This window comes from Gallus gallus, chromosome 21 (assembly GCF_016699485.2).
Source record: "Gallus gallus isolate bGalGal1 chromosome 21, bGalGal1.mat.broiler.GRCg7b, whole genome shotgun sequence".
Classification (NCBI taxonomy): domain Eukaryota; kingdom Metazoa; phylum Chordata; class Aves; order Galliformes; family Phasianidae; genus Gallus; species Gallus gallus.
In genome coordinates, this window is record NC_052552.1 from 4,787,317 (window position 1) to 4,811,312 (window position 23,996).

The 23,996-nt window shown below is 42.2% G+C and overlaps 1 protein-coding gene across 4 annotated transcripts in view; it reads right to left on the reverse strand.

Moving 5' to 3' along the window:
• TMCO4 (transmembrane and coiled-coil domains 4) overlaps positions 1-23,996 on the reverse strand; it is a 42,341-nt gene that overhangs the window by 8,501 nt on the left and 9,844 nt on the right. For all 4 annotated transcript variants that reach the window (XM_046903284.1, XM_046903282.1, XM_046903283.1 and 1 more), the window contains 10 exons: positions 22,038-22,065; positions 20,276-20,408; positions 15,093-15,190; positions 14,389-14,532; positions 13,799-13,918; positions 11,699-11,863; positions 11,023-11,159; positions 8,821-8,905; positions 5,088-5,205; positions 2,298-2,415 (listed from right to left, as the gene is read on the reverse strand). In XM_046903284.1, coding sequence (XP_046759240.1) covers positions 2,298-2,415; positions 5,088-5,205; positions 8,821-8,905; positions 11,023-11,159; positions 11,699-11,863; positions 13,799-13,918; positions 14,389-14,532; positions 15,093-15,190; positions 20,276-20,408; positions 22,038-22,065 — 1,146 coding nt within the window. The remainder of the gene's footprint in view (positions 1-2,297; positions 2,416-5,087; positions 5,206-8,820; positions 8,906-11,022; positions 11,160-11,698; positions 11,864-13,798; positions 13,919-14,388; positions 14,533-15,092; positions 15,191-20,275; positions 20,409-22,037; positions 22,066-23,996) is intronic.

Below are 23,996 nucleotides of genomic sequence, written 5' to 3' on the forward strand. Positions count from 1 at the left end.
AATGTTTTGAGAGCCAAAGCTCAAAGAGGAAAGCTCATACAGAGAAGCAGCAAAGCAATAGTCTCCACTGAATTACCCCACAGCAGAAGGCACTCACCATGGAACACTTCTCAAGCAACACTACCTACAAACAGTGGAGTCTCTGCATCACTTCAGGACCTTTTTCAAATCAGATGTGTGTTGTGGGTTATGAATCTGTCTGCATAAGCCATTTAAATGAAAGGAAACTCCAAATATTTTTTGGAATTAGGAAAAAAAAAAAGAAATAACTTTTACTGAGAAGCTGAATCTTACAGAGGCCTCTTAGTCCTCCTTTATTTGAGCCATCACGCTACATTTCTCTGAGATGTGCACCAGAGTGACAAGCTCTCTGCAAGGCAGATACCTGATTTACATGTATAAACAAGAATATGCATTGCTATGGGTGTACAGTGCCTCCCTCTCCCATTTTCTGTATTTCTGTAGAAAAATCAGGAGGATGCTCTGCTAGGCAGGATACTAGGCTTGATGGATGTTAGTCTGAACTACTGTAGATGTTTTGTTTCCTCTACCAGAAAGACAATTTTTTTTTTTTTTAGTAAAGGAGCTTTCTTGTATTCTGCAATTTATAGAAAACATCTCTCTGTATTTCTCTTATGCAACTGCACTATATTTGCAGCAAGATCCATCCTTGCTTACTTGTCACTTCTTACACAGAGCCTCTGAATATTTCCTTCCCCTTCTTGCTCTCTCTTTTTACTTTTAAAATGTTCACCAGAACACACTGTGTTTCTTTTCGTAAAGCTCCATGCTCTGGAAAATGGATCAAGAGAATGACACCTACTTAATACAGGTTTTCCCTGCTGTGGGAATTGCTCTTTTTTTCCCCCAGTGCTTTGCAGTAAGATTAAATAAGTGAAAGTGTCAGCTCTTTCTGAAATGAGAACAGTGCTGGGATTGTCTGCTGGCATCAGGCAGCACGGACACAGATGCACAACAGCAGAAGATCAGCAGATAGCAGCTCTGCAGCCATGATTCATTTAGCTGAATAGTAAATGGTTCCTTTGGGGAAGAATGGAGAGGCTGCGGGCAGGGACAGGACTGCAGGACTCCAGGGGGTCTGAGGGTCAGGAAGCAAAAGGTCAACAGAAAGAAGCTCTGAAAAGAACTCAAAGAGAGGAGAGCAACCTGGACTAGCCTCACAGGAAATGTCACCCCAGTGTCATCACTGTATGGCTTCTTCAGCCATTTTTCTTTTAATGCCACCAACAGATGCTTGCAAGCAACTGATGATAATCCCAGGGATAGTGAAAAAATGAATGTGGGAGCATGTGGAAGTGCTAACCAAGGCAACCCAGGAAAGTGCAAAGATACCAGAACAGCTACAGTGCTGGACCATGTTAAAAAGCCTCTATCATACCACTTCCTTCTGGGAGGCCTACATTTTGGTCTGCAAAGTTCTTATTTTATCTGTATGGCATTAAGCTCTGTGTTTTCTGGCAAGGGCTCACAGCTCAGTTATAATGAATGAAACGAGCTGGTAACAGTTGGGTATTTATAGGCTCAGCAGGCTGGTGCTCCAAAGAATCTGAAAGAATTTAAAAGTGCCTTTGGCTCCAGAGCAACACTGACAGTGCTACCAGCTTGTGGGGACAGGCAGGAGGGGTCACAGCAGGAAGAATGACAACGGATGTGCCCTGAGCTTTGTGCTGAGCATCTTCCAGTCCAGTCTGCAGAGTAAAAGATGAGCTGAATCATTAAGATATGGGAAAACAAGATTGCATGCCCAAGATTCCAGTGATTATGAACACAGAAGCTAAGTTCCGCTTGATCTGTTCTGTAAGAGTTCACTCATGAGTAATGATGAGGCACTGAGATCATTAGTTTGCTTACGATAATCAAGCTGAATACTGCTAATCATTAATGACAGTTTGGAGGCAGCTAAGTGTCTACCACGCACACAGGTGGAACAGGTGAAGCAACACTTCCTGCTTCCTGAAAACAGGTATTCCAAAACACAGCAGCCTCGCAGACTAGCAAACCAGCCACTGCTACCACAGAGCTGCCAGTGCAAGCTGCCTCCTGCACCAGGGTCATTGTGGCCTAGGACCAAGGTACAAGGGCTGTGCAGTTGTCCCCACCTAAACTGGCACCGCACTGGAGGAGCCACCCAGATAAGGCTGTAGGCTGCACCTGCTCTGCTGCCACGCATTGGAGCTACACGTTCCCCAGCTGCTGACCTACCTTTCCAGCATCACACTTTCTCCTGATCGATGAGTGTGAGGGCAGATGGGAAAAATAAGAGTAGTAGTACTTACTACAGATGAAAGGTCCATGTTTACCATCCTCCTGTCGTCCAGCTTGATTGGCTGGAGGCCAGCAACGTTGAGCTGGACAGAAGAGGTTCTGTATACAAATCCCAGCAGCCAGTCCCCCCTAGGAGCAGAGCAAAAGAAGAGTGTGAATAAATCCTGTTGCTAAACTTACACAATATGTGACTACACAGAGCACAGGGAGAACAGAGGGGCTGGGAAGCACAGTCTAGTCTGGAGCAATGCCCACTGCAGCTTTGTCAGACACAGGAATCAGAGTAGTTGCCAAAACCGGGACAGACTCTTGGGAGGTAAGAGTGTGAGTCTTAGTTAAATCCTGATTTGGGGATGCAGTCTCATTGCACTCAGTGAGTTTAAAAATCTGACCCTTTCTGTATTTGCCTGGAGACTGCAACACATTCACATTTACCCTTTTTAATGCACTAATAGGTTGAAGTTCTCCAGGCTCCAGAGAGCTGTAAAAACGATGAGGCCAATGATACCAATGCTGCTGATATAAACATCGACTGTGAAGCTCCTCAGTGTGCTCCTGATTTATAGGTACTGTATAAATATGTAGTTTCAATTACAATACTAGGAAGGGTCTGTTTCCACTGTAAAGCGTTGCTGTAAGTCATTGTGGCAGTATCAGGGTAGGCTACAGGATGAAGAGAGGTGATGTATCCTTTGGAAATACATCACTTGGTCTGTGCATAACCCAGGTACCTAAACACCACTACAGTCTGTGGAGCAGACATGGATGTAAGGGGTGTGCTGACTCTGGGAAGGCAGCAGATGAGGCTGCTCCTTTCACTGCAAAATGCTGTGAGCTAAAAGTTGAGAGTCAAGTCTACACAGAGCTCTGCAAAATCTTTGCAGCACATCCACACTGCATTACAGTCACTTTTTGATCTGTCACTCCATGGCTGGCTTTTTTTGACATGCTCAATGAGTCTTAACTAATTTGGTTAAGGTTTTCCACTAGGAATTTGTAACCTTGCTGTGAAATCAAGGGGGACAGCCCTGACAGCTGGCTTTCACTCCCTGGCTCCTTTCAGACTTCAAAGCTGGAAGAGATGAGCTGCAGCGGACTGAAGCTCAACGAATTGTGTCCAAATCTGATCTTGCAGAAGTATTATTCAGTGTAATTCATGTGAACTAAATATAGTTACTTCTGAAGTGACAGAACAAGGACAAAATTTGTATGAGCAAGAGACAGAGTGATGAGATTCAGGTGGGGCTTTATCAAGGAATGCTTGTACAGTCCTTCTCTCATGCCTAGTGAAACTCCCCTAGCTGCTCCTTGTGCCAACAGAGCAACATTCAAATTCAGCAGCTGACAGCAAAGCAGAGAACTAATGCAGCTGAATATTTCCTGACAGTCTGCTCACCTGCTTCTTCCTATTTGTGGGCAGCACAGTACAATTTCTACACTGTTTTCCATTCAACACTCAGTGGATGGGTAGACAAACCAAATTATTGCCTACACAAAGATACGAACATACAACGCGCTCCAACAGCATATATAGGCTTTGAAACTGTAACAAAATGATTCCTTTTTTATTACAGCAAATGGATACGCTGAGCTTTTAGCACTGAAACAGATACTTGTTTAACACATGGAGGAGCAATATTTGCCAGGGCAAATGCAGCTCTGTGCAACAACTGCTGTAATTTATGGCTTCTTGGAGGAACACAGAAGCATTCCCAAGTCCCCAGTCACTAATTGACAGGAGGCAGCAATTGCTTTTTCCCTGTGTCAAATGAAGAAATATTTTAACTGGTGTGCACATCCGGCATCCATAAAAAGTCCTATGATCCAAAAAAGACAAAAGCAACATTTTTCAGCCTGACAGATGGGATTAATGATTTTTTGGGGGGTTATAATCTTGAATGCTCTTAAATCCTTTTATTTAGTTCTTCTTTGTAAATTGATATACTATGTTAGATGTGCAGTAACACATTAATTTCTCATCTTATACACATGTAATACATACATATGTGCATATGGAAAGGACCAACAGCACTTCAGCTGTCCTTGATCTGAGGGCTTGTGGCTCTGGAGCTGTCTTTACTCAGTTACATGCTCTTTGCTAATCTTCTTGCCCGGTTATTTCTCAATTTATTTTCCCATGCTCTTCCCTGTTTCATTCCTTTGTTTTAATTTCCCTCTTCTAATTGTGCTGGTAAATGGCGCTCTTGTCACAGTTATCTTCCAAAACACAGTCATTAGATTTGGTACTGTCACTTGAATTCTTAATAGCTTTTGCAACGCTGCTTCAGTTGCTTCTGGCCTCTGAATCTCCCTCTTCTTGCCCAGCAGCTCTCACACCTCTGCACAGCATTTATCTTCACAGTTTTAAAGGCTGGTTTTAAGTTTCAAGGTAACCTTCCTGTTCTTCCACATCATTAGTAAATTTGTGACAGCTATTCCAGTTGGACCCCCCTCTGCAAGTGAAATTTCTTGTTCATATGGACCACCTTGACCAGAAACAGTCTAGATGTAGCAAGAACAGGACCTATGTATTTGAGAACCTCTGCCTCCCAGTGTAAGTGTGCATCACAAACAAGCAAGAACTGGGGATGGAGCAGCCTTGAACTGTCTTCCTGAAGACTGTCATCTCCAACTAATCTGAAGGAGAGACCTCTGGAGGGAAGAGACTCAGGCACTGCTCAATCAGTGGACTCACCAGCTGAACAAACATGCACTCACAAAACATTTATAAGGAATAGATGTACAAAATCATTTCAAAGTGACATTACAGTAGTGAAGCAGGGCACTGCGTGCATACAGACCTGCAATAACCATTTATGATCCTGCCCGACACCACTTTTGTGATTGCCTTCCAGTACTTGGCTTCACCCTCCACTGGAGCTCCCAGTAGGACCACATCTTCAATGATCCCCTGGGAGTCTGTTAAGGTGAAAGCAGAACAGCTCAGGTTTAGAAGACAGATCAGACAGCATTTGCCAACACAGAGTGATAAACCAACAAACTGGCTTGATTTTCTTAAGAGGTACCTCAATGCACAGGGCACAATTTGCTGAATACGCATGCTGACTTATGTAGTACAAGAGCTGCTCCAAAAGTAATGCTTCCTATGTTATTCTATTGGCCCATGACATCAGAGGCAAATGTTGGGGGTATGGCAGTAGAGGCTGAACCTTCTACCAACATCCCATTACATTTTGTTACCATGCAACAGATGGCAGCAGAGGGGCAGTCTGACAGAGCGGCGTCTGACACGGAACTGTGTACAGAGCTGAATATCTCCCTTTAATGCATTGGAAACAACGGTGGCAATGTTGGCATATTGCAAAGTTTGCACCAGGTGGGTCCCGTGAATGCTCACATGGGAAGAGAAAGAACATCATACGCAGGTTTGTTAGGACCCACTGAATCAATATGAAACTGAAGGAGAGAGTTTCCTGAATCGCACAACTATGGGTGATGTGATGCTGAAGAAAATGCATAGCTAATGGTGGTGACAAATTTATCTATATCAAATAGTGTTATCGTGCTCTTTGCAGTTGTTGTATTTTTCATGGAGATAAACAGAAGGCATTACTTTTGGAGTGACCTACATAAATCTTCCTCTCGTATGTGACAGCTGCAGCTGGGAAATTTCAGTAGAAATGACTACATGAAAAATATTGGGCAGCTCTGCAACAGTCCTAAATTAAAATTTAAATATTAATGTGCTTTCCCACTCCTGCCATCTAAAGACAAGAAGAGACAGCCTCAGCCTAGGCGTCATTCAGAGCTTATGGAGGACCTTATTTAGGTCTTTTTCAGTTAGACTTCTGTGCAGATACAGGCTTGAAAACAGGGAAAGACACTGTTAAACAATATATTAATATATATTCCTAACTCTTCTTTGTAAGGAGACATCAAGCACCTGATGTAGTAGCTAAGTGAAATTCAGCCCTGCAGTCTCAGGAGCCTCGTGGGCATGCTGTGCTGAATCGATACTCTCCAGCTGAGACCAGCGTTCACAAGACATGAGCTGAGCTATTTTCAGGCTGGTGTCTGCAGTTCGTAAAATAATATGCTGAAAATTTCTGGGAAGTGAAGGTAAGAGTGCACCACTTCAAGCTATGATGGAGAGGTGGTGCCTGGCTAGGCTTTTTAAGTAGAAATCAACTGGTTTCTTTTCCTTAATAGCACTAAAAACTTGGAGCTCCCTGCAGTGCCTGCATCTTTCTCGACACAGTGTAAATCCCAGCACCTGACAACAGTCCAAAAGAGCTCTCTTGGTGTTATTTCTTATTGCAGAGCAAATTTTGCACCAATCAAGAGAACAGCAAAGAGTAATTCAATTCTGTTAGTGTAATCTGTGAGCAATAAGGTCCTGTGTTTCCACAGTCACGGGCAATGAAAAGGAAACCCAGCGCCTGTTCAGGGAGCTTGTTCCAACCGAGGTACTAAATTCCATGGCCACAATGTGAGCCAACTGAATAAACAAACAGCCAGTTCATTGGGATCTTGGACATTTGGGCAAGGTGTTGGAAGCTTTTTTTTTCCTCCAGTCCTTTGCACAGCTTATTTCTTGCTTAGAAGAAACAAATGTTCAGCTTTGGCTGAAAAATACCCGTTTTCTTTCAATGCTGACAGAAACCTGAGAACGGATCACTGACCTTTGTGGTTGCTGGAGCTCTAGATAAATTAAATGTATTTCACAGTTTGCAAATCTTTTATACTGATGGAGAAAAACGAAGTCTGCATAAAGCAAGAAAATAAAAATAAAAAAGCAGTTACTGATGGGAAAAGATTGCTAACTGATAAGATTATTCGCCCGGTAAAGGTGTGGAAGATCCAGGCTAACTGGGAGGCTGTAACCAGCTTTCAGGAGCCAGGCTCTCCTGTGCCTTTAGTACAAATCATTGAGCAAAGAGGAAACATCAGGTCAGTCCTCACAGGAAAGAGAGCAGTAAAGGAGTTCAGGAATCATGATGAACAAATCAGAGCAATGAACTCCCTGTGCCATAACATGTCTCTGACAGGGCATTACTACACCTCACACTATAATGTCATTTTCTGGAAACTAAACTTTGGCTTCCAAAGTCATTTGCAATGAAGGATCCCAAAGATTATTTACCTGAATGGCAGAAGAGTGTTCTCTTTTAATGGACTTTGAATTTCTGCCATGGTCTTTCACTGAATAATCCATGATTAGTTATTTGTCCTCATAAATGCCACTGCCATCTGGATGCAAAAGGCTTTCTATTTTGTGTGAGACATCCAAGTCCAAACTGAAATCAGTCTCAGATGTCCCAGGTCTCAGCTTCATTCCTTCTGTGGCTTGCTCTGGAATGTGCATGCGAAGAACGCCTTGGCAATCTTCACCAAACATGCTGCTTTTCATCTCACAAACAGCTCCGCTTTCATAATTCAATTAAGGAACTCAAAAATTAGTGTACTGTGGGGAGCTGCTATGATACATAATTACGATGCTTAGATTTCTTTAGAATAGCAGCCAGCTTTAAAGACCCCATATGATTTCCTTTCATTATTACTTAGCTGTGGTCCCATGTTATTTCAGTGAGAAACAGCAGACCTCTAAATAAAAGCCTGAAAATACTTCATTGTATTGACATTCTTAAGACACAAAAAGAGTTGATCTAGAGCAGGATTAGGATCTGGGATCTGGCTTCAGTGTAACTCCATTAGGATCATTCTGGACTTGATTAGATTTATCCTGAAAACAGAATTCTGTATTTGAGGACTTCTTAAACCAGAAGTAAAGTTCTGGTATACAGCTGTCAACAGAAAATATGTTTACCTCCTTTGTCCTCACCTGCCACCATTCCCTCCTTCCTGGACTTTATTAAACATTTTACTTCATAGACCTCCTTATTTATGAGAGACTATCTGTGAGACTGCATGGTTAATGAATCACATGAGCTACGTATGGGAAGGCAGGCTGCACGCACACACTCATACTGACTCAAGTCCAAGATGAATTTCACATCAACTGATCATAATGATTTTATTCTTTTTCTAAATTAAAAATAGAATCTATTAATAAACAGAACCACAACGGGTAATAAATTGACAGATGGTTTTATACTTGACTTCGGGGAAAAATTATCATGAAAATAGCAGATGACAGTGGCATTTCAATGACTTAAATGGAAGGGAGGACTCATGGAATTAGATACAATAGCTACAGGGAGCTGCCAATAAAGGCAAGGCGTCCTCTGCCAAGATCTCATTGGCTCTGGGCAGCTCACAGACTGATACAGTGGTCCAATGTCACAACATGTCAAGGTTGTTATTTACAGACTGGTGACCAAACCATACTGTCAGCCACACTGGAGCACCTCTAATGAAGACTGGATTTAATCCACTGAACCGGTGGAACCGACAGGAGAATTTGGCTCCATATGCATTTCAAAACCATTTTTTTAGGTTTCTGTTTGATTCTAAAAAACCTCAAACTCTCTTACAGAAGAACATTTCATTGGAAGGAAAATATATCAGCAGTAAGGAAAATGAAGAGTAAGAGGACCAGAAGGTGAAGCTTACCTTTTTCTTGAGCCATCTCTTGCAGGCAGAAGTAGATAACCCTGGCACCCAGACTGAAGCCAATCAGTGTGACAGGCCGCTTGCCCTAAGAACGAAAGAAAGGAGGAAGAGCCATAAAATGCTGCATTAGACCTGGAAAGAGACCAGCCACAGGATTCCCGAGACCCTGACACAGAGAGCACTTATGCTTGTGCTTGGTCTTTTAAGCATGTGAGAGATTCTGTCAGTTTCAAAGAGATTGTCCCTGTAGTTTTACACAGTACAATATGCAGAGTATCTGTTATTTTGGATTTTTGATAGCTAGGAAATCAATTGAAAGAATCCAGTGACAAGATGTTACTCAAACAGAAAACAAACAGATGCTCATCGTTTTGAAACTTCCATCAGAGAGCCTAATTCATGGAGCAAAAATTTTTCTGGAAATGTTTCAATAAACAGAAAAAGGAGCAGTGAATTGAAAATACTGGTCACTTCTAGATTTGAGACTGAACAGCACTGTGTGCTGTTATAAAAACAATGTGTGGAAAGCTTTTATTTTGAACAACCTAATGAGATTTTCCTAAAGATCAAAGAGAGCTTAATCTCAGCAGCAATGGTCTTTGTAAGAACCAGGGAGCAGGTGTGTGATGGGCTCCTTAGACATCATGCTAACTTGTGTAGGCTCTGCAGCACATTGGAATGTGTGTTTCCACAACAGTTAACACTTGAAAGGCAGTAACAAATGCCCCCAGCACAACAAAGGGCTTGTATGAAATAAAGTTTATTGCCTTTCCTGGGATTGTATTTTTACAAGAAATCAAGTTTGTTTCTACTCTGCTGTTTCACACTGTTATTGATGTGCAGCTTTGAGGCCATAGCTCTCACAGGGCTCCTCCATAACAGATACCCAACCAGCATGCCTGTGAGAAACACATGGCCAGCAGAACACTGCCTCCCTCGTGCCAGAGATAGCCCAGCAAACAGTGGCAGGCTTTGGGGTGCAGAAATGATTTTCACAAACCACCCCAGGGAGCCTTAATGATGTCCATCACTTCTTTCAGGTACCAGCTCATTCCACTTCCGTGTTTTGGGTGTTGTATTTCACCTCTAGTTCAAGCTTGCATCCCATTTGGACATGTTTTTTCTTACAAGTCTTTAATACCCTGCTGCTCCCTTTTCCTTCCTTGCCCATTTGTGAATGACCTCTGGTTTTCTCACTCTCACTTTAAGTTCACATCCTGCCTTTTGTTTTACAGGTTTCCAACAGGAGCATGAAATTTACTAATAATTGTGCCTTTGCACCTACAAAGTACTTGTTGGAATCACCTGCATAGCAACATCTGTACAGATCTGTGCTCATGGCCACTTCTGTACCAGTGCTCCGCAGCTGCAGCAGTGCAGGGAAGCACAAGTGCATTTATCTTGATGGGTCAGCGTGTGCTATCCTTGTTTGTGTGCCTGATAAAAATGAAGGAAACTGCAAGCTACTGAGATCTCTTCCCCAGTTTAATTCCTCCCAAGAGAAGACAGATGTCAAAAAGAAGAAAAATCCAGCTCTTCTCTTTTTCTTTCTGTTTCAAAGGATTCTGTTAGCTGCCTTTCAGCACTGAATTTTCCTCCTTAACTTTGTCAGAGTACTGCAAAGGCATTGTCACAATTATTCCAGACTGAAGCCTGATGAAAGCTAGTGCAGTTGTAGTTTAGGATCAATAAAAGTAGAGAGAAGCTGGATTCTTCAATTAAATTATTTTATATGTGTTCTGGTATCATTTAGGCAAAAACAGGGCTCATGCTGCATGTAATGCTAAACAGTATTCTCTTACACTGTTCTGTGCCCCTTAATTCACAGTGAGTACTTTTAACTCTCTGTATTCTCTCCTCCTGCCCACCTATCTTTCCTTCTGTTCTCAGATTTTCACTCAGTGAGTTGGCCTGCCTGTTTTATGGCATGTTCAATTCGCTTGTCATTTATGACCTGGATCTCTCCTTCATTTAGGGAAGCTTTGGGTTAAATGGAATGAATCTTAGCAGGAGTTCTTTGATTAACCCGGGACTTCGTAATTTTCCTCAATTAACTAGATACATGCTGGTCACCTTCCTGCATTTTTTTTTTTTCCCCCATGTTATTATTCATTTTCTTCCCCCAGGAAAGGTATCTATAATTTCCTCCCTTGGGCCAGATCCTTTCCTGACATTCTTCCTGGATAATTTCTAGTCAACTACCTGCTGTCGACTGAGCAGTATATGTGCTAGGTGCTTGCCTACTTCAGCAGACCGATGGAGACACACTCCCCAGGGGTTGTCAATGACATTGGCAACAGTCAAGAGCGAAGTTGGCCAAGTCAAGGCCGTAACAATACCTGCAACACAGAAAACAAACAGTGCAGCACAGTCACAAATCTGGACTGCTCTTAGGAAACATCAAAAGCAAGACAGTTCACTGAAGTTAAAATCTAAACCTAGGGCCTTTTGTCATTCTCAGTGCTTCTTACTCAAGAGCTGGCCTGAGAAATGTTTTGCTAGACTAAAGATAAGAAAGAATCTGATGTTCCGATATGGAGGCAAACAGACACTATACATGAATGTAACCTGCATGTTTGAAGGGTTTATGTAAAGCACTAAAACACAGTGTAATAATATAGAGAAATAAACACAGACACATGCGAAGAAAGGTGTTTCCAGCTGTAATTTTAAAAGAACAAGTCAGTGACACAGAGGCAGAGCAATCCAGGAAAGCAATTCTGAATTACAGGTGTGGCAGAGAAGGTTCTCAGGCCACTTTTGCAGGGTGATACCAATATGCCTTCCCAGAAATCCTCTCTGATGAGGAACGCTCCTTTGAATAAACACCAACAGTGAAACTGTACCAGCACAGATCCAATATAATATAGGTTTTTACCTGACAAAACAGTGAATTTTAGGGCTTCCTGAGCCATCATGTTAACAAAACCATTCACCAGCGTATCCAAGGCACTGCCAAGCTCCATCAGGTACTTGGATTCCCAGGCCAGACAGTACTGCTCACTTGAATGCAGCATGCTGCTCCATGGTGCTGTGAAGCTCCCTGAGAAAAGTTGCAGGTATTGAATTCATGTTCATGGAAAGCACAACAATGGCTGACTCCAGGCAAGACAGCTCCAAAAAAAGTCAGAAAAGACCATTACAGGGCACTGGAACATTCTGTGATAATCAGGAATTGTATTTAAAAATACTGTTAGATTTAGACTCCATAGTTCTATTATTTTACAATAAATTTTGTCTTTGTAAATAATCCCACAGCTTTAGCTGCTTTGGCAAAGTCTTCAGTACAGACAGAGATAACTGCATGCAGGCTGAGACTTCACAACCCACTCAGGTAGCTCAGAGCCTGCCAAGACAGATGGACATTAATGTGAATTACGTAGGTACTGAGGACATTCCTCCTATCCTTAGACATCAGGCCAAGTCCTGCAGCTCTATCTTCTCATGCAGACCGAAGGAGTGCCTGTCCAGAGAAAGATCACGTGCTGAATGGCTGCATGGACTGAGTCCAGAGGCATGGAAAATACATAAAATCTTTTCAAAATCTACCACAGAGCATCTTCCAAGCACTTTAGTTAGGCAGGCAAGGATTGCATTAGTGGCTCTGCTGGAAAATAAGGAATCTGTATTTGCAGATCTAGGCTGCGATTATTTTTATTCTGCCGTCTAACTTAGCCACTTTAGTTTAATTTTTCCCCTTCAGAGGCTAATCAAAAGCAGTGCCTGAATGAATAGATAATATGCACTGTGCAATGTCTAATTTTCGGCTGCAAGACCAATTTTTTAGCCATACTCTGTCCTGTTCATCTTAATTAATTAAAACCCTTTGACTTTGTTCGTTCTCTGAACAAAGCAGGGCAAGTTGAGGCAGCTGCTGACCAAAGTGGCATGTGTAAGTCCCATGCCAGATCTCACCACAATATCCTGCTGTATTTGTGGATGTACAGATAGGCAGATAGTGGGAGATCAAAAATCACAACATGTTTTGTAATAATCCTGTCCTCACTCGCTCTATGTTAACAAGTCATGCAAGTGTGCAAATAGGAACAGCTGTAAGGAAGAGAATGGACGACAGTTTTAGTTTTGCTTTTTTAAACCTTATAACAGATTGCTTGTTATGGAAGAAGAATGTCTGTCATATGTAACTCCCTTTTAAGGGCAAACAGACACCAAAAGGTTCCTGAAGGGATGCACTCGTGTTTGTAACAGTGCCTGGGAGCCCTCCAACCCCAGAGATTTGGAGCCCTGCTAAGCAATGAGTAAAGCCAAAGCACAGTACTGCAAAGTGAAAATAACCTTATTCTGACAGTTAGCTGCAAACTAACAAGCAAGAGGACAGAGAAAACATCATATCATTCCACATTAATGATATCCAATGTTAATTACAATGGTTCTGAATAAACTGGCAGCTGCTGAGCCAGGTTGCTGAATTCAGCAGACAGTTGACACATTTTATATGACAAGCTATACTAGAAACTAAAACAATACAAACTTTTCAAGGCTGCTGCCTTTAAGTTCACTTCCTGAGTTCTGTGCTTAATGGGATTTGCTTCACACAACATTCTTGCCAATAAACCTCATTAGCTGGCAGACGGAGAGAAAGAAAATAACACTGTTATTTGTTATTTGCTGGAGTTAATTGCTGGAGGATAAACATAAGGTCTCAGAGGTAGGTGAGACATATTGTTCTAGTGCTGGAAATCATCCACCCCAACCAGATTCTTCCTAGAAAAACCAGACAGGATTTACTAACAGAAATGGTCTCACTATCACTACCACCAGTCCTACCATAACTACTACCAATTTACTGAACTTTCTCTTTCCTCTGTTTTGATTGGCACTGTAGATTGGGTCACAAAGTCTTATGTTAACAGCTGATCTGTTTTATTCAACAGCCTATGTAAATGTGTGGAAGGCATGGTGCTAATACAGCACAAACACTGCTAGGCTCCTCTCAATTTCCTCATCTTGTTCTTACCATATTTGCCAGCGCACAACCATCCAGTAATTGCTATGGTGATGTGAAGCTGTCTTCCTTCTGTAAGTGGGAGGAATTCAAACTCTTCTATGGCTCCCACACGCTTCTTCATCTTGTATCCTACACACAAGGCAGAAACACAGATCTCAGAAATTGCACAGGGTCAGACACTGTCAACAGCAGAAATTCATAAGAGATGTCTTGGCTCATGACTAGGGTTTTCTCTTTCCAAGACCCTCAGCAAATCTATGTATTACTTAGTATGGAGCCAACATGATCCCTCTGAGCTCTCATGATCTGTGGGTATCTCAGCAGAAGATAAACCCTGCATCAGCTGTAACAGCCACTGCTCTCTGTTGCTGCACCTTTCTAATCCAAAGCAGGAGGTTTTCATTTCTTCTACTTAGCCATGTATCAAACACTATTTTCCTAGTTAGTCATCAAGCATGTCTTGAAACAAAAGTCAGCTCAGAGTTGTGAGATCACACCTCGTATCACTTTCCTTGCTCTGCAGAGCTTGGTCATGCTCTACGTTTTGGAACACAATCCTGTGCATCAGTACCTGTGAAATGTGCAGTCACTTCTCTTACCAGTAAGGCCAGCTCCAGCAGCTCCAAAGAGGGATGCCATGACAGCAATTCCTGCAGTCGAACCAAGAGCAGCTGCTCCTGCACTTCCAATGATAGTGGCAGCCCCAGCAGCAACCAGAGGGGCAGCAAGACCTCCTGTCAAGCCTGAGAAGGCAACAAGTGAGTTCACCAGTCTCTTACCAAGTGCAAAAAAGTCATTTCCCTGTGCTGGGTGAGTACTACTAATTCTATTGAAAAAGTGGCCTGTTTTGCATCACTGGTAAAGGAGCTTTCTGAGATCACCCCCAGGCCCTGAATCTCTGCATGCATTCTTTGACTGACTTCAGTAAAAATAAAGAATAACTTAAGTCAAGGAAGAATGTGTGATAGATTGTGCCCCAGACAGACATCATCCAAATTCTTCAGTCTCACTCCAGTATCTTTAAACTGACTTTCCAGCATGCACTGAGAACTGCTCCAACAAACCCAATGGATTTTCACTTCTACAACTAATTCTTTCAGTTTTATTTTTGCATGGCAGAACCTGAGGTGACATACTACCTTTAGCCTGGCAAAAAAAAGAAGGAAAAAACAAAAACAGTGAACACTTCAAAATCACAGCCTGGCTTCTGCTGCTGAATGTGCAAGTCAGAACCCCACTTTCTCCCTCTCACACTGTACATGCAATTCAGGAGCAAGCTTCTGACAGCCCAAGGCAGCCTCACCGATCACTGTTCCACCCCCAACAGTTGCCAAGCCAATCAGCAGGTATCTCTTCAGCTTCCTTCTTCTTTCCTTCTTTTTTCTTGAGACTTCTGCGGTTCTGCAGGGGGATTAGAAAAATAAAAGCTGATGGAAAAGCCTGGCAGATAACAATGCTGCACCACAACCTGCTTATATCCTCCTCAGTGTAATTTCTCTACTGGGAACAGTAAAAAGTACCATGCAGGTGTGGACTGTGACAACACATTCAGATTTATGAGCATGGACATGAGCCACATATTTAAATTGAAAGAATTTAATTGCTTGGAAAAGCCAACAGATGTTACTTACTTTGAAAACACTTCCTAAGAGGGGTGAAGCTTGTTAAAAAAAAAAAAAAAGAAGCAAAGTCAGAAACATTTCAATAGCTATATACTGCCTATGTGTCTTACAGAAAATCTGTTGCTGTTTTTAGAAGATGAAAACCATTTTTGCATTATGCAGTTAATTCTGTGTGTCTAATAGAAAAGAACTGGCTCCTACATATGTGATGTATTGGCAGACTACATTGGAGACTCTCACCTCTAGGCTGCAGAACAACTGCCAGGCTAATTTGGCCCATTATTACTAGTTATTTGTTGTGAGATGCTCTGAAGTCGGGTCAGGCTGCGGGCAGGAATCCAAACAGAAGGCAAACAGTGAAAGCTGACGGGCACTTAGCTCAGGACCTCAGCCTTCAGGGAAAGAGAAAGAACTGACAAAAAGAACCATCTACCGATACCAGATAGGAGAGTTTGATACTGCACCCTCTAGGTCCTCTCTGACACAGTTCAATTTCTAAGTATTCAGGGATGCAGAATAGACATTTGGTCTGATCAAGCACAAATTACTATAATAAAGATGTTAACCTTTCTGATCACTGCACGCTACAGCTTGCAGTGCTCTGCCTACTTCCAGCAGGAGCTGTGCTCCCCCTGAAGCAAACCATTCTCACACTAATATTCACCACACCAAGCCCTATCCATGTTGCACTCTATGTAGCAGATGGGGGAGATGGAGGCTTAACCTTGGGGACAAACAGCAGAGGTGCTGAGATGGGTTAGCTCGTATCAAACATCACTGGGGTGAGCTGCAGAGCAGACACAAGGCAGTTTCCATAGAATCATTAAGGTTGGTTCCCCGTTCCTCTGTCATTAAAGGCTGCTTTTTCTGAAAGCTCACCCAAGAACAGTCTGCAGCTGTGTGATGGTGCAAGGGGAACTGCTTGATGTTCATTAAAAGTAAACCCTGAGCGCAGGTAGAACTTTGAGCAGCATCTGTGATATCATCAGGCAGGAAAATAACTGCCACAGCTGTCATTCTCATCTCAGTTTTTAGGGCACAGCCTGCAGATCAGTTCCCTGAGGCTATGAGCATATCAGCTCAGGGCTGGATGTAAGGACAGCAGGTTAAATCATGTCTGTGTCATGTAAATGCTACACCAGCGTTATGTACATCTTCAGCACAGATCAGATATTCCTAAGTGAAAACAACCCTGCAAATGTAAATGATGACTGCTGTAGTCAGCTATGTAATGATGATTTTTTTCTAATGGTGCAGTTCTATGCTGCTTTCTGTTTTGGTTTCAGCAACAGAGCATCAGGAAAACTACCTAAAATGCACCGTGACTTTTACTCCCTTATATTATACACCAGACTTGTTTTAATGACCTGATTACAGAGAAAGTGCAATTCAACTCAGGAACTGATTTTGACCTAGTGACCCCATCCAGCCATGCCAAATGCTACCTGATGGTACTCGTTAAGGTGAATGGTATTCATTAAGATGAATGATCCTAGCAGTGGCCACTGGACACCAGACCTGTGAGCTGCTGTGTCAGACCTGAACCAAAGGCCAGATTCTCCTTCTGTTGCTCATAAACAAACTGAATTATGTTAGTATTAGAAAAATCAGAATTTGGTCCTGAATTACACCACAAGCACATTAGAAGACATTAAAAAACAGAACATAACAAAACAAAAACCCTTCTCCTTTTAGGAACAAGAAATAAAATGAAATTATGTTAAAACCACAAGAAAACTAAGTGGAAGCAGAAGTGGAGAATAGGGGTAATTTGTGCTAGCTAACAGTGAGATGGAATCAAAGTATTTTCCAGTAGCAGATGTTATATTTAGCTGCTCTCTAATTATACCTCACAATATAATAACATAATAGTTATTAAACACATTATTTCATTTGTCTCTGTGCATTTAAGCTACACTTTAACAAGCTTATCCAAAACAGATATATAAATTTAAAAAGAAAAAATGTCACTTTTTAGGCACCAATTTTGGTTTATCTCTACTGTCTTTGGTTTCTCTCTCACAAGAAGAACTTTCCATTTCAGAGGAAAATGAGAGAAACAGAGGATACTGAAGCAAGTTGTTTACAGAGTAAGTTTCCTTCTAACCTGCCTAGTCAGTGGTTAATCTGGGCCTTGGAACATGAGAATTTATCTTACTTCCAAACTTGGATATTTTCCCTCTTAATCCTAACCTAATAGTGGATTTTCATTATCCATATAATTGCCTAATCCTTCCTGGAACCCTCTAAGTGCTCTGTAATTTTGATAAAGACAATTTTAGATGAGTCCCAAACAATACACAGCTTTGTACAGCACAGCAGGAGGAAAATGAAGCACAGTGGGTGAAATCCCTGCTTCGCTGAAGTCAATGGCAGAACTCCCACTGACTTGCATGGTGCAGGGATTTCATCTCCACAGTGATCCTCCAAAAAAAAAAAAACAAACCAACACTGCATATAACCTCTTGCTTGCCCATACTGCAGTTGCAAATGTAGCTCTCAGTGGAGAATGGCAGCCTGCGTGGCAACATCTTTAGCAACTTATCTGCAACCAACCTCACCCTCTGTGACTCCATGGTCAAACTGGAGTTTGGGTCATTGCTCTCTGTATGTAGCTGCTAGAATTGCTGGTGATGGTTGCTTTCCTTATAGCTTCTACATGACAGTTGTCTCTTGATTACCTGACTGCTTTTTTCCACTATGGCAACTAACTGCCTCTTCTCAGTGATCTTGGATTTGCAGCTGAACCACAGATCACATTTGGAGAAGTGTCATAGGTAGTGTTACAGATCATTTTCCAGCGATGAAAAGCAGCATGAATACATGTTAGCAAACAACTGATGTCATATTTTCCAGTTTCTCATAGAGCTGCGTACAAAAGAGAGGTTTACACCTGTAAGTCAGAACATGTTTGGCAGAAGTAATGTGGATTTAAATGTTTGGAGCACTGTTTTATAGATAACCACACTGAACATTTAATTTGGCACACACTGGGCCACAAGACGTGTCCACAGGAGCAAAGGCAAGAGCAAAACTTCCCATTACAAGTATCAGTAAATAATGCATAAGCAGAAGCTGCCAAAAATCCACTTGGTTGTTCCTGTTCTTGCAGAAGATGGGCAGAGCTGGAAGGATCCAAAGCAGATCCTAAGATTGTGTTCCCTGCCCCCAAAAATCTGTGAGGTCAAAGCAGCAGGGAGATTACATTGCACTCCATTTCCCAGTTGAGTCCTATCTCTAAAACAGAGTCATGAATTCCCCACAAGTCTCAGCTTTGTGCTAGCTTTAGTGCTAAAGTAATGAATGTATTGACCCTGCAGTTGTGAACTGCTCTTATTGTGTGAATTTTCTTTTTCCTCTTTCATCTAACAGGCATTTCCACAGCTGCAACTTGGGCCTCTAAGGAAAGAAGAAGAGTGAAATCAATGACTTTTGTCACACCAGGTACACATGACAGCCCCTAGGCTAGCTACAGCAGCACAATTCTGCAGTCACTCCTGCCTCTATCAGACATCTCTTGGAGCTGCACTACAGCCCACTTCAGGAGCCACAGATCAGAGGGAAGAGAATTATGTATCAAGGCACCACCTGTGTAAGCAAGGCCCCACTCTTACTATGTGTGCTGTCCCATGTTAGAGGCTCAAGACTGAGTTTATTTTTATACGCCACAGCAAAACAGTGCCCATTAGTACCAAGCCTTGCTCCTGCATTGCAAATGGTGCTCTCTTTAGCAGTACATGATCTTTGAGATTATTTTGACTTTCCCTTTTTACAGTGCACTATAAAGTTAAGCTTTATTTAAATAGTCATAATTGAAAGGTACCTGTCACCTGCTGAACCCCAGGTCTGAAATGTCTGAACATGTTCTGCGTCAGAGACATTGATTAAAATAGTTTTTGGCACTCAGGCTAACCTCGTAACATTTTTTGCTGAACTGGCATAAAAATATTAAACAGTTCCTTGAAAGTCTCCTATGGACAGGTTTACTGCCTCACACAGTGCTAAACCTTCACACGGCTCATAAGCAGAGGACTGCGTTTTGTATAGATGCCAACTGTTTGGCAGTTCTGAATAGAAGAACTTGCAATTAAGAGGCTTCATCTTACATTAATAACAGAGAAGTCAGGTGATCAACAGTCCATAGACATATAAAGATGCCGGTTGCCCTCAGAGGGCAAAGGTTGCCCTCAGAGGTCTACCTTCAATAGGAGTTAGACAGCTGACTCTTAAGTAGGCACAGTGGATGGATCTGTAGAAAATCAACAACTGAGGATTTAATCCTGAAATTTTATAGGAACTTCATTTTGCAGGAGGCATTATTGAAGAGGTGTAAGTTTGGCCTGTAAGAAATAGCCTGGCTTTAGCCTTGATATATTCACATTGACCCATCCCCTTCTGTAAAGCAGAGTAAGGGAAATAATCAAAACACTGGTGGGTCAGCAAGCATCCGGCTTGTTTGCCTTTCAGCTTCATGGTTTCTCCAGAGGGAACAATCCCTCTGTAGATCTATTTGTTTCCATCTGAAGAGTACTAGACCAAGAGATACAGATCTTTCTGATGCACTTAAATATAATCTACAGTCTAGGAGACAAAACTGGATCAAGGAGATGAAGGAGTTCGGTGTGTGCATTTACCAGCTTGCAAGGTTGGGTTGCAGCTCTGATTTTACAAATGCTGAGCACTGTTGGCTCTCAGTGCAGCTGAAGTGCTTTGATGGCCCTGCAACTCTCATCAAGCCATAAATGATTAAGTTAAGAGCCACAGGGAGAATGAGCAGAGCCTGGACTTAGGCAGAATAATTGATGCTAAACTTTCAACCACCGGCAGTGCTTCTTCATCCCTAAGCCAACCCAAGTATCCTTACTCTGACTCTTCCTCTGTTTGTTCCTTCAGGCTTTCAAGCAGAGATTCCTCCAGTGCTTCCAGCTCCTCCAAGGGGATTCTCAGCAGCCAGCAGATGTGGCAGATCAACACCCTTACTCGTGCATCGTAGTACCCTTAAACAGGAAAGACCAGAAAATCCATCAGTCTTCATCACACCAGATTAAATAGCAAGTGGAGACACCCAGCTGTGCTAGAGGACCATGTTGCACAAAAGCATATTCCTTCCCTCAGGCCCTCTTCATCTTTCATGTGTTTGAAGACAAATGTTATTGTCTAAAGAAGAGAGCTCTAAATGGAAAACCCTCCCCACTGCAAACCTCATCCTGTCAGCAGAGCCACTACACCAGGTAACTGCCTATATGGCAGGAAAGGATCTCAAATCTTTAGGTTTTCATCATCTTTGATAGAGGACAAGGAGCAGAGAAGTGGACGAGCTCACGCAACCTGCAGCAGGAGAAAGGACTACTCTCAGGCATATAAACAAGTGTTAGAAAAATAATCATAACAATTCAGATGTAACAGATTTTAAAATGATTTGTGCCAAGTCTTTTTTTAAATGCATTTCTCTCAGTAGCATCTGCTGTTTGCTGATAGCAGGCTTTTATAAAGGGCTCTTGGTGCACTGTGATGAAAAGCACAACAGAGTTGCATAAAGATACCAGCAAGACACAACTACCAAGTACAGTTCTGAGACATGCTGCACGTAGATCAAATATGGGCACTGGCAATCTGTCTGGTTTATTTATTTATTACCATCATTACCAAGATACCAAGCTGCTTCAATAAGCTTTAATGAGGTCACTTTTAAAATCTGTGCATAGTAGAGAAATAAGGTTAATGCTTATCCTCTCTTCATCCCTGATATGTGGCACAACACGCAAGTCCAAGCAGGAGTCTTAATAGTAGCCTTCCTGCTTCCTGCCAGCAATACACAACTTAGCTTCTCACTTAGACAGCTTGGCAGTAAGTCACCAAGGCTTGAAAATATATTTGTTTTAAATTCCTGCTTAGCAAAACAGGCAGTTTTGCAATAACTGAATAGTTGTTTTTCCATTAAAAATAAAACAGGAACAAAAGTGGTATTTGTTCTCAAGTGAAATAGGCCAATCAGCAGCCAGGGAGCTCTTTACTGTGTGAACATGCTACAACACGGGGCTTTTAAAAAATCCAAGCTGCAATATAAAACAGGCTTCTTGTAAAAATGAACATTTTGTCCAGTAGGCAGTTCTGTTTTATCAAAATTATCAGACTAATCAGTGCTACACATTGTAAACCAGCAGTTATGTGAATCACATTTATTCACACCAGAATTTATTTCCTGAATATATATTTGTTTTCCTTTTAGGCAACGAGTGATCTGTGGAGGATTTTGGGGTTGAAATTTTCATAACAGCTCCATGGCTTTCCAGAAGGAAGAAGAGGTCACCTGCACTCCTGGAAACACTGGAGGAGAAAAACATTCCAGTCTAGGTATTTAACTTCAGAACTTTTCAATCATTACATACAATTGCATGCCAGTACATGATACATGAAGCTACAGAGGTGATCAGTTGTGCATTTTTTAACAGGTAGTATTAGTTGTCTTTTCTGTAGTGGACATAGGGAAAGAGCGTGCTGCTTTTGCTAGAAAGGAAACTAGGATAAAATCGATAGGCACCCTGAGCTTTTTGAGCATTTTAAAGTATCAGAGATGAACTCACTGATGTTACCCTTACAAAGAACAAACACTAACTTAAACTTACCATCTCTAAGAGAGAAGGACAAAAGATCCTAAAAAGAAAAAAAAGAATATTGAAGTTAAGAGTGATGATGTACACCTAGAGATCTTAAAATGGAAGTATGAAATCCCATCAGACCACGTTTTAATGGCTGCAGTGTGCCCGTTCTTACATGTGGGAAGGCAGGAAGTTGCAAATCAACACAGCAAAGCCAGATGCTTCCAGTGCACAGCTGTGCACATGCAGGTAGGAATGGCTGGACAGAAGCAGATTAGCACAGGATAGGAGAGTAGTGCCTGCTTGGTATGTGCTGAAGCAGCCGATTGTTGGGTTGTTCTTCTTGTTATTAGCAATCCTGTTGCAATTGAACGCCCTGTGATTACATAGGACTTCAAAGTCTGGAGAAATCAGGCTATAAGTTCCCAGCTGCACTGATGCCTTCTGCTCTTCTAGTCACACCTACTTGTATTTTCAGCTCAAATGGGTTTGAATGATACTTAGATGGACCAGTGGCCCCTATTTCCATTGCCATTGTGGGAATTCATGGCTCTAGGCAGTAGGGCTGAACTAGCATGAAGTTCTTATGGATTAAGTACTCAAAAATAGAAATCACAAGATTTATGGCCATCTGTAAAGATCGAGGGACTATGTTGGCTTTCCATCAGAAAAATAAATAGGAAAAATAGATCGATTCAATATAAGGCTTCCATGGACAAATCCATGAAAGAGGTCAGTGCTCCTTAGATGAGAAATCCTGATGAAAGAGGCAGTGTTTTTACTGCCATGTTCTCTTCTTTTATTGTCACTGAATAACAATAACAATAAATTTTAAGCTCTTTACGTAACTACAACAGTAAGCACTAGCTCAGCCTAGCTAGTTCCTCTCCTCCAAGCATAAAGCACAGCTGAATTTTATAGGGAATCCTTTGACCCCTTGGGAACATGAAAAATACATTCAAAGACACAGGATGCTGCCAAAGAGTTTATGTTTATTAGACCCGTAAGCTCCTAAGCAACATTTGTGTTGTAAAAATGTCTCTAATCTGATGCACGAGAAGCATAGAGAACAAGCCATCTTTAACCCAGTGCTAGAAGAGGGGCAGACTGTAGTACTGAGTCAAATATCAGTACATGTACTGTGTATATATCATTTTAACTTAAGGAGAATCTACTATTTCATGCAGGAGAAAAGCTTTTACATAGCACTAGGGAAACCACAGGGTCAGCGTAGCTGAATGTATGTGGCAGAATCTATGCTTTTTCACAAGGCATAACTCCAAAACCTTTGTTCTGCTGCTGCCTAATGTTTACATATGAGTTTTCTACAGATGTATTGCTCGGGTGCACGACAACTCAGGTGCTCTGCTGCTACATATCTGTGTGGCTGTGCCTGTCCTTTGCCTGCCTCCCCTGCAAGGTCCAACAGGATAAGTGTTTCCTGAAGGTTCTGCTGATCTGGGCTCTGTGCAACAGTCAGCACTCCTCCTGCATCGAAGTGGCAGAGGAAAAGGAGAGGACTGGTTTGCTATCTCTAGTGCATGAGTAACTGTTGTAGTTGTGAATCAGGACTCTTGTATTCCAAAAGCCACCACAATGTTGGGGGGAAAAAAAAGAAGGCTTCTCTTTAGCTCCAGGCACAGTTAGCATTCTGTGCACACTGCAGACAGTTCCCCAGGCAGGTTGGTAGGGTGTGGGAAATGGAATCATAAATCTCCCAGGCAGAGGGAGGAATGGAACTTGGGTTTCCCCGTCCCCAGGTGCTACAACTGCTGCCATGCACCCCATCTGGCTTCAGGGGTGCCAGGAGGGGCTGGCACAGAGGTGACAAAGCCCAGCAGAAAGCCCAGGGCTGTGGGTCCCAAGCAGAAAGCCAATCAAACGTGGAATCTGAAGTGTGGAATTAGGTGAAGCTTTTGACCTTGCTGCTGTCATTTACTCATGTAGGCAGTCTCCTGATCAGGGTTGCTATGCTGCACAGAGCCA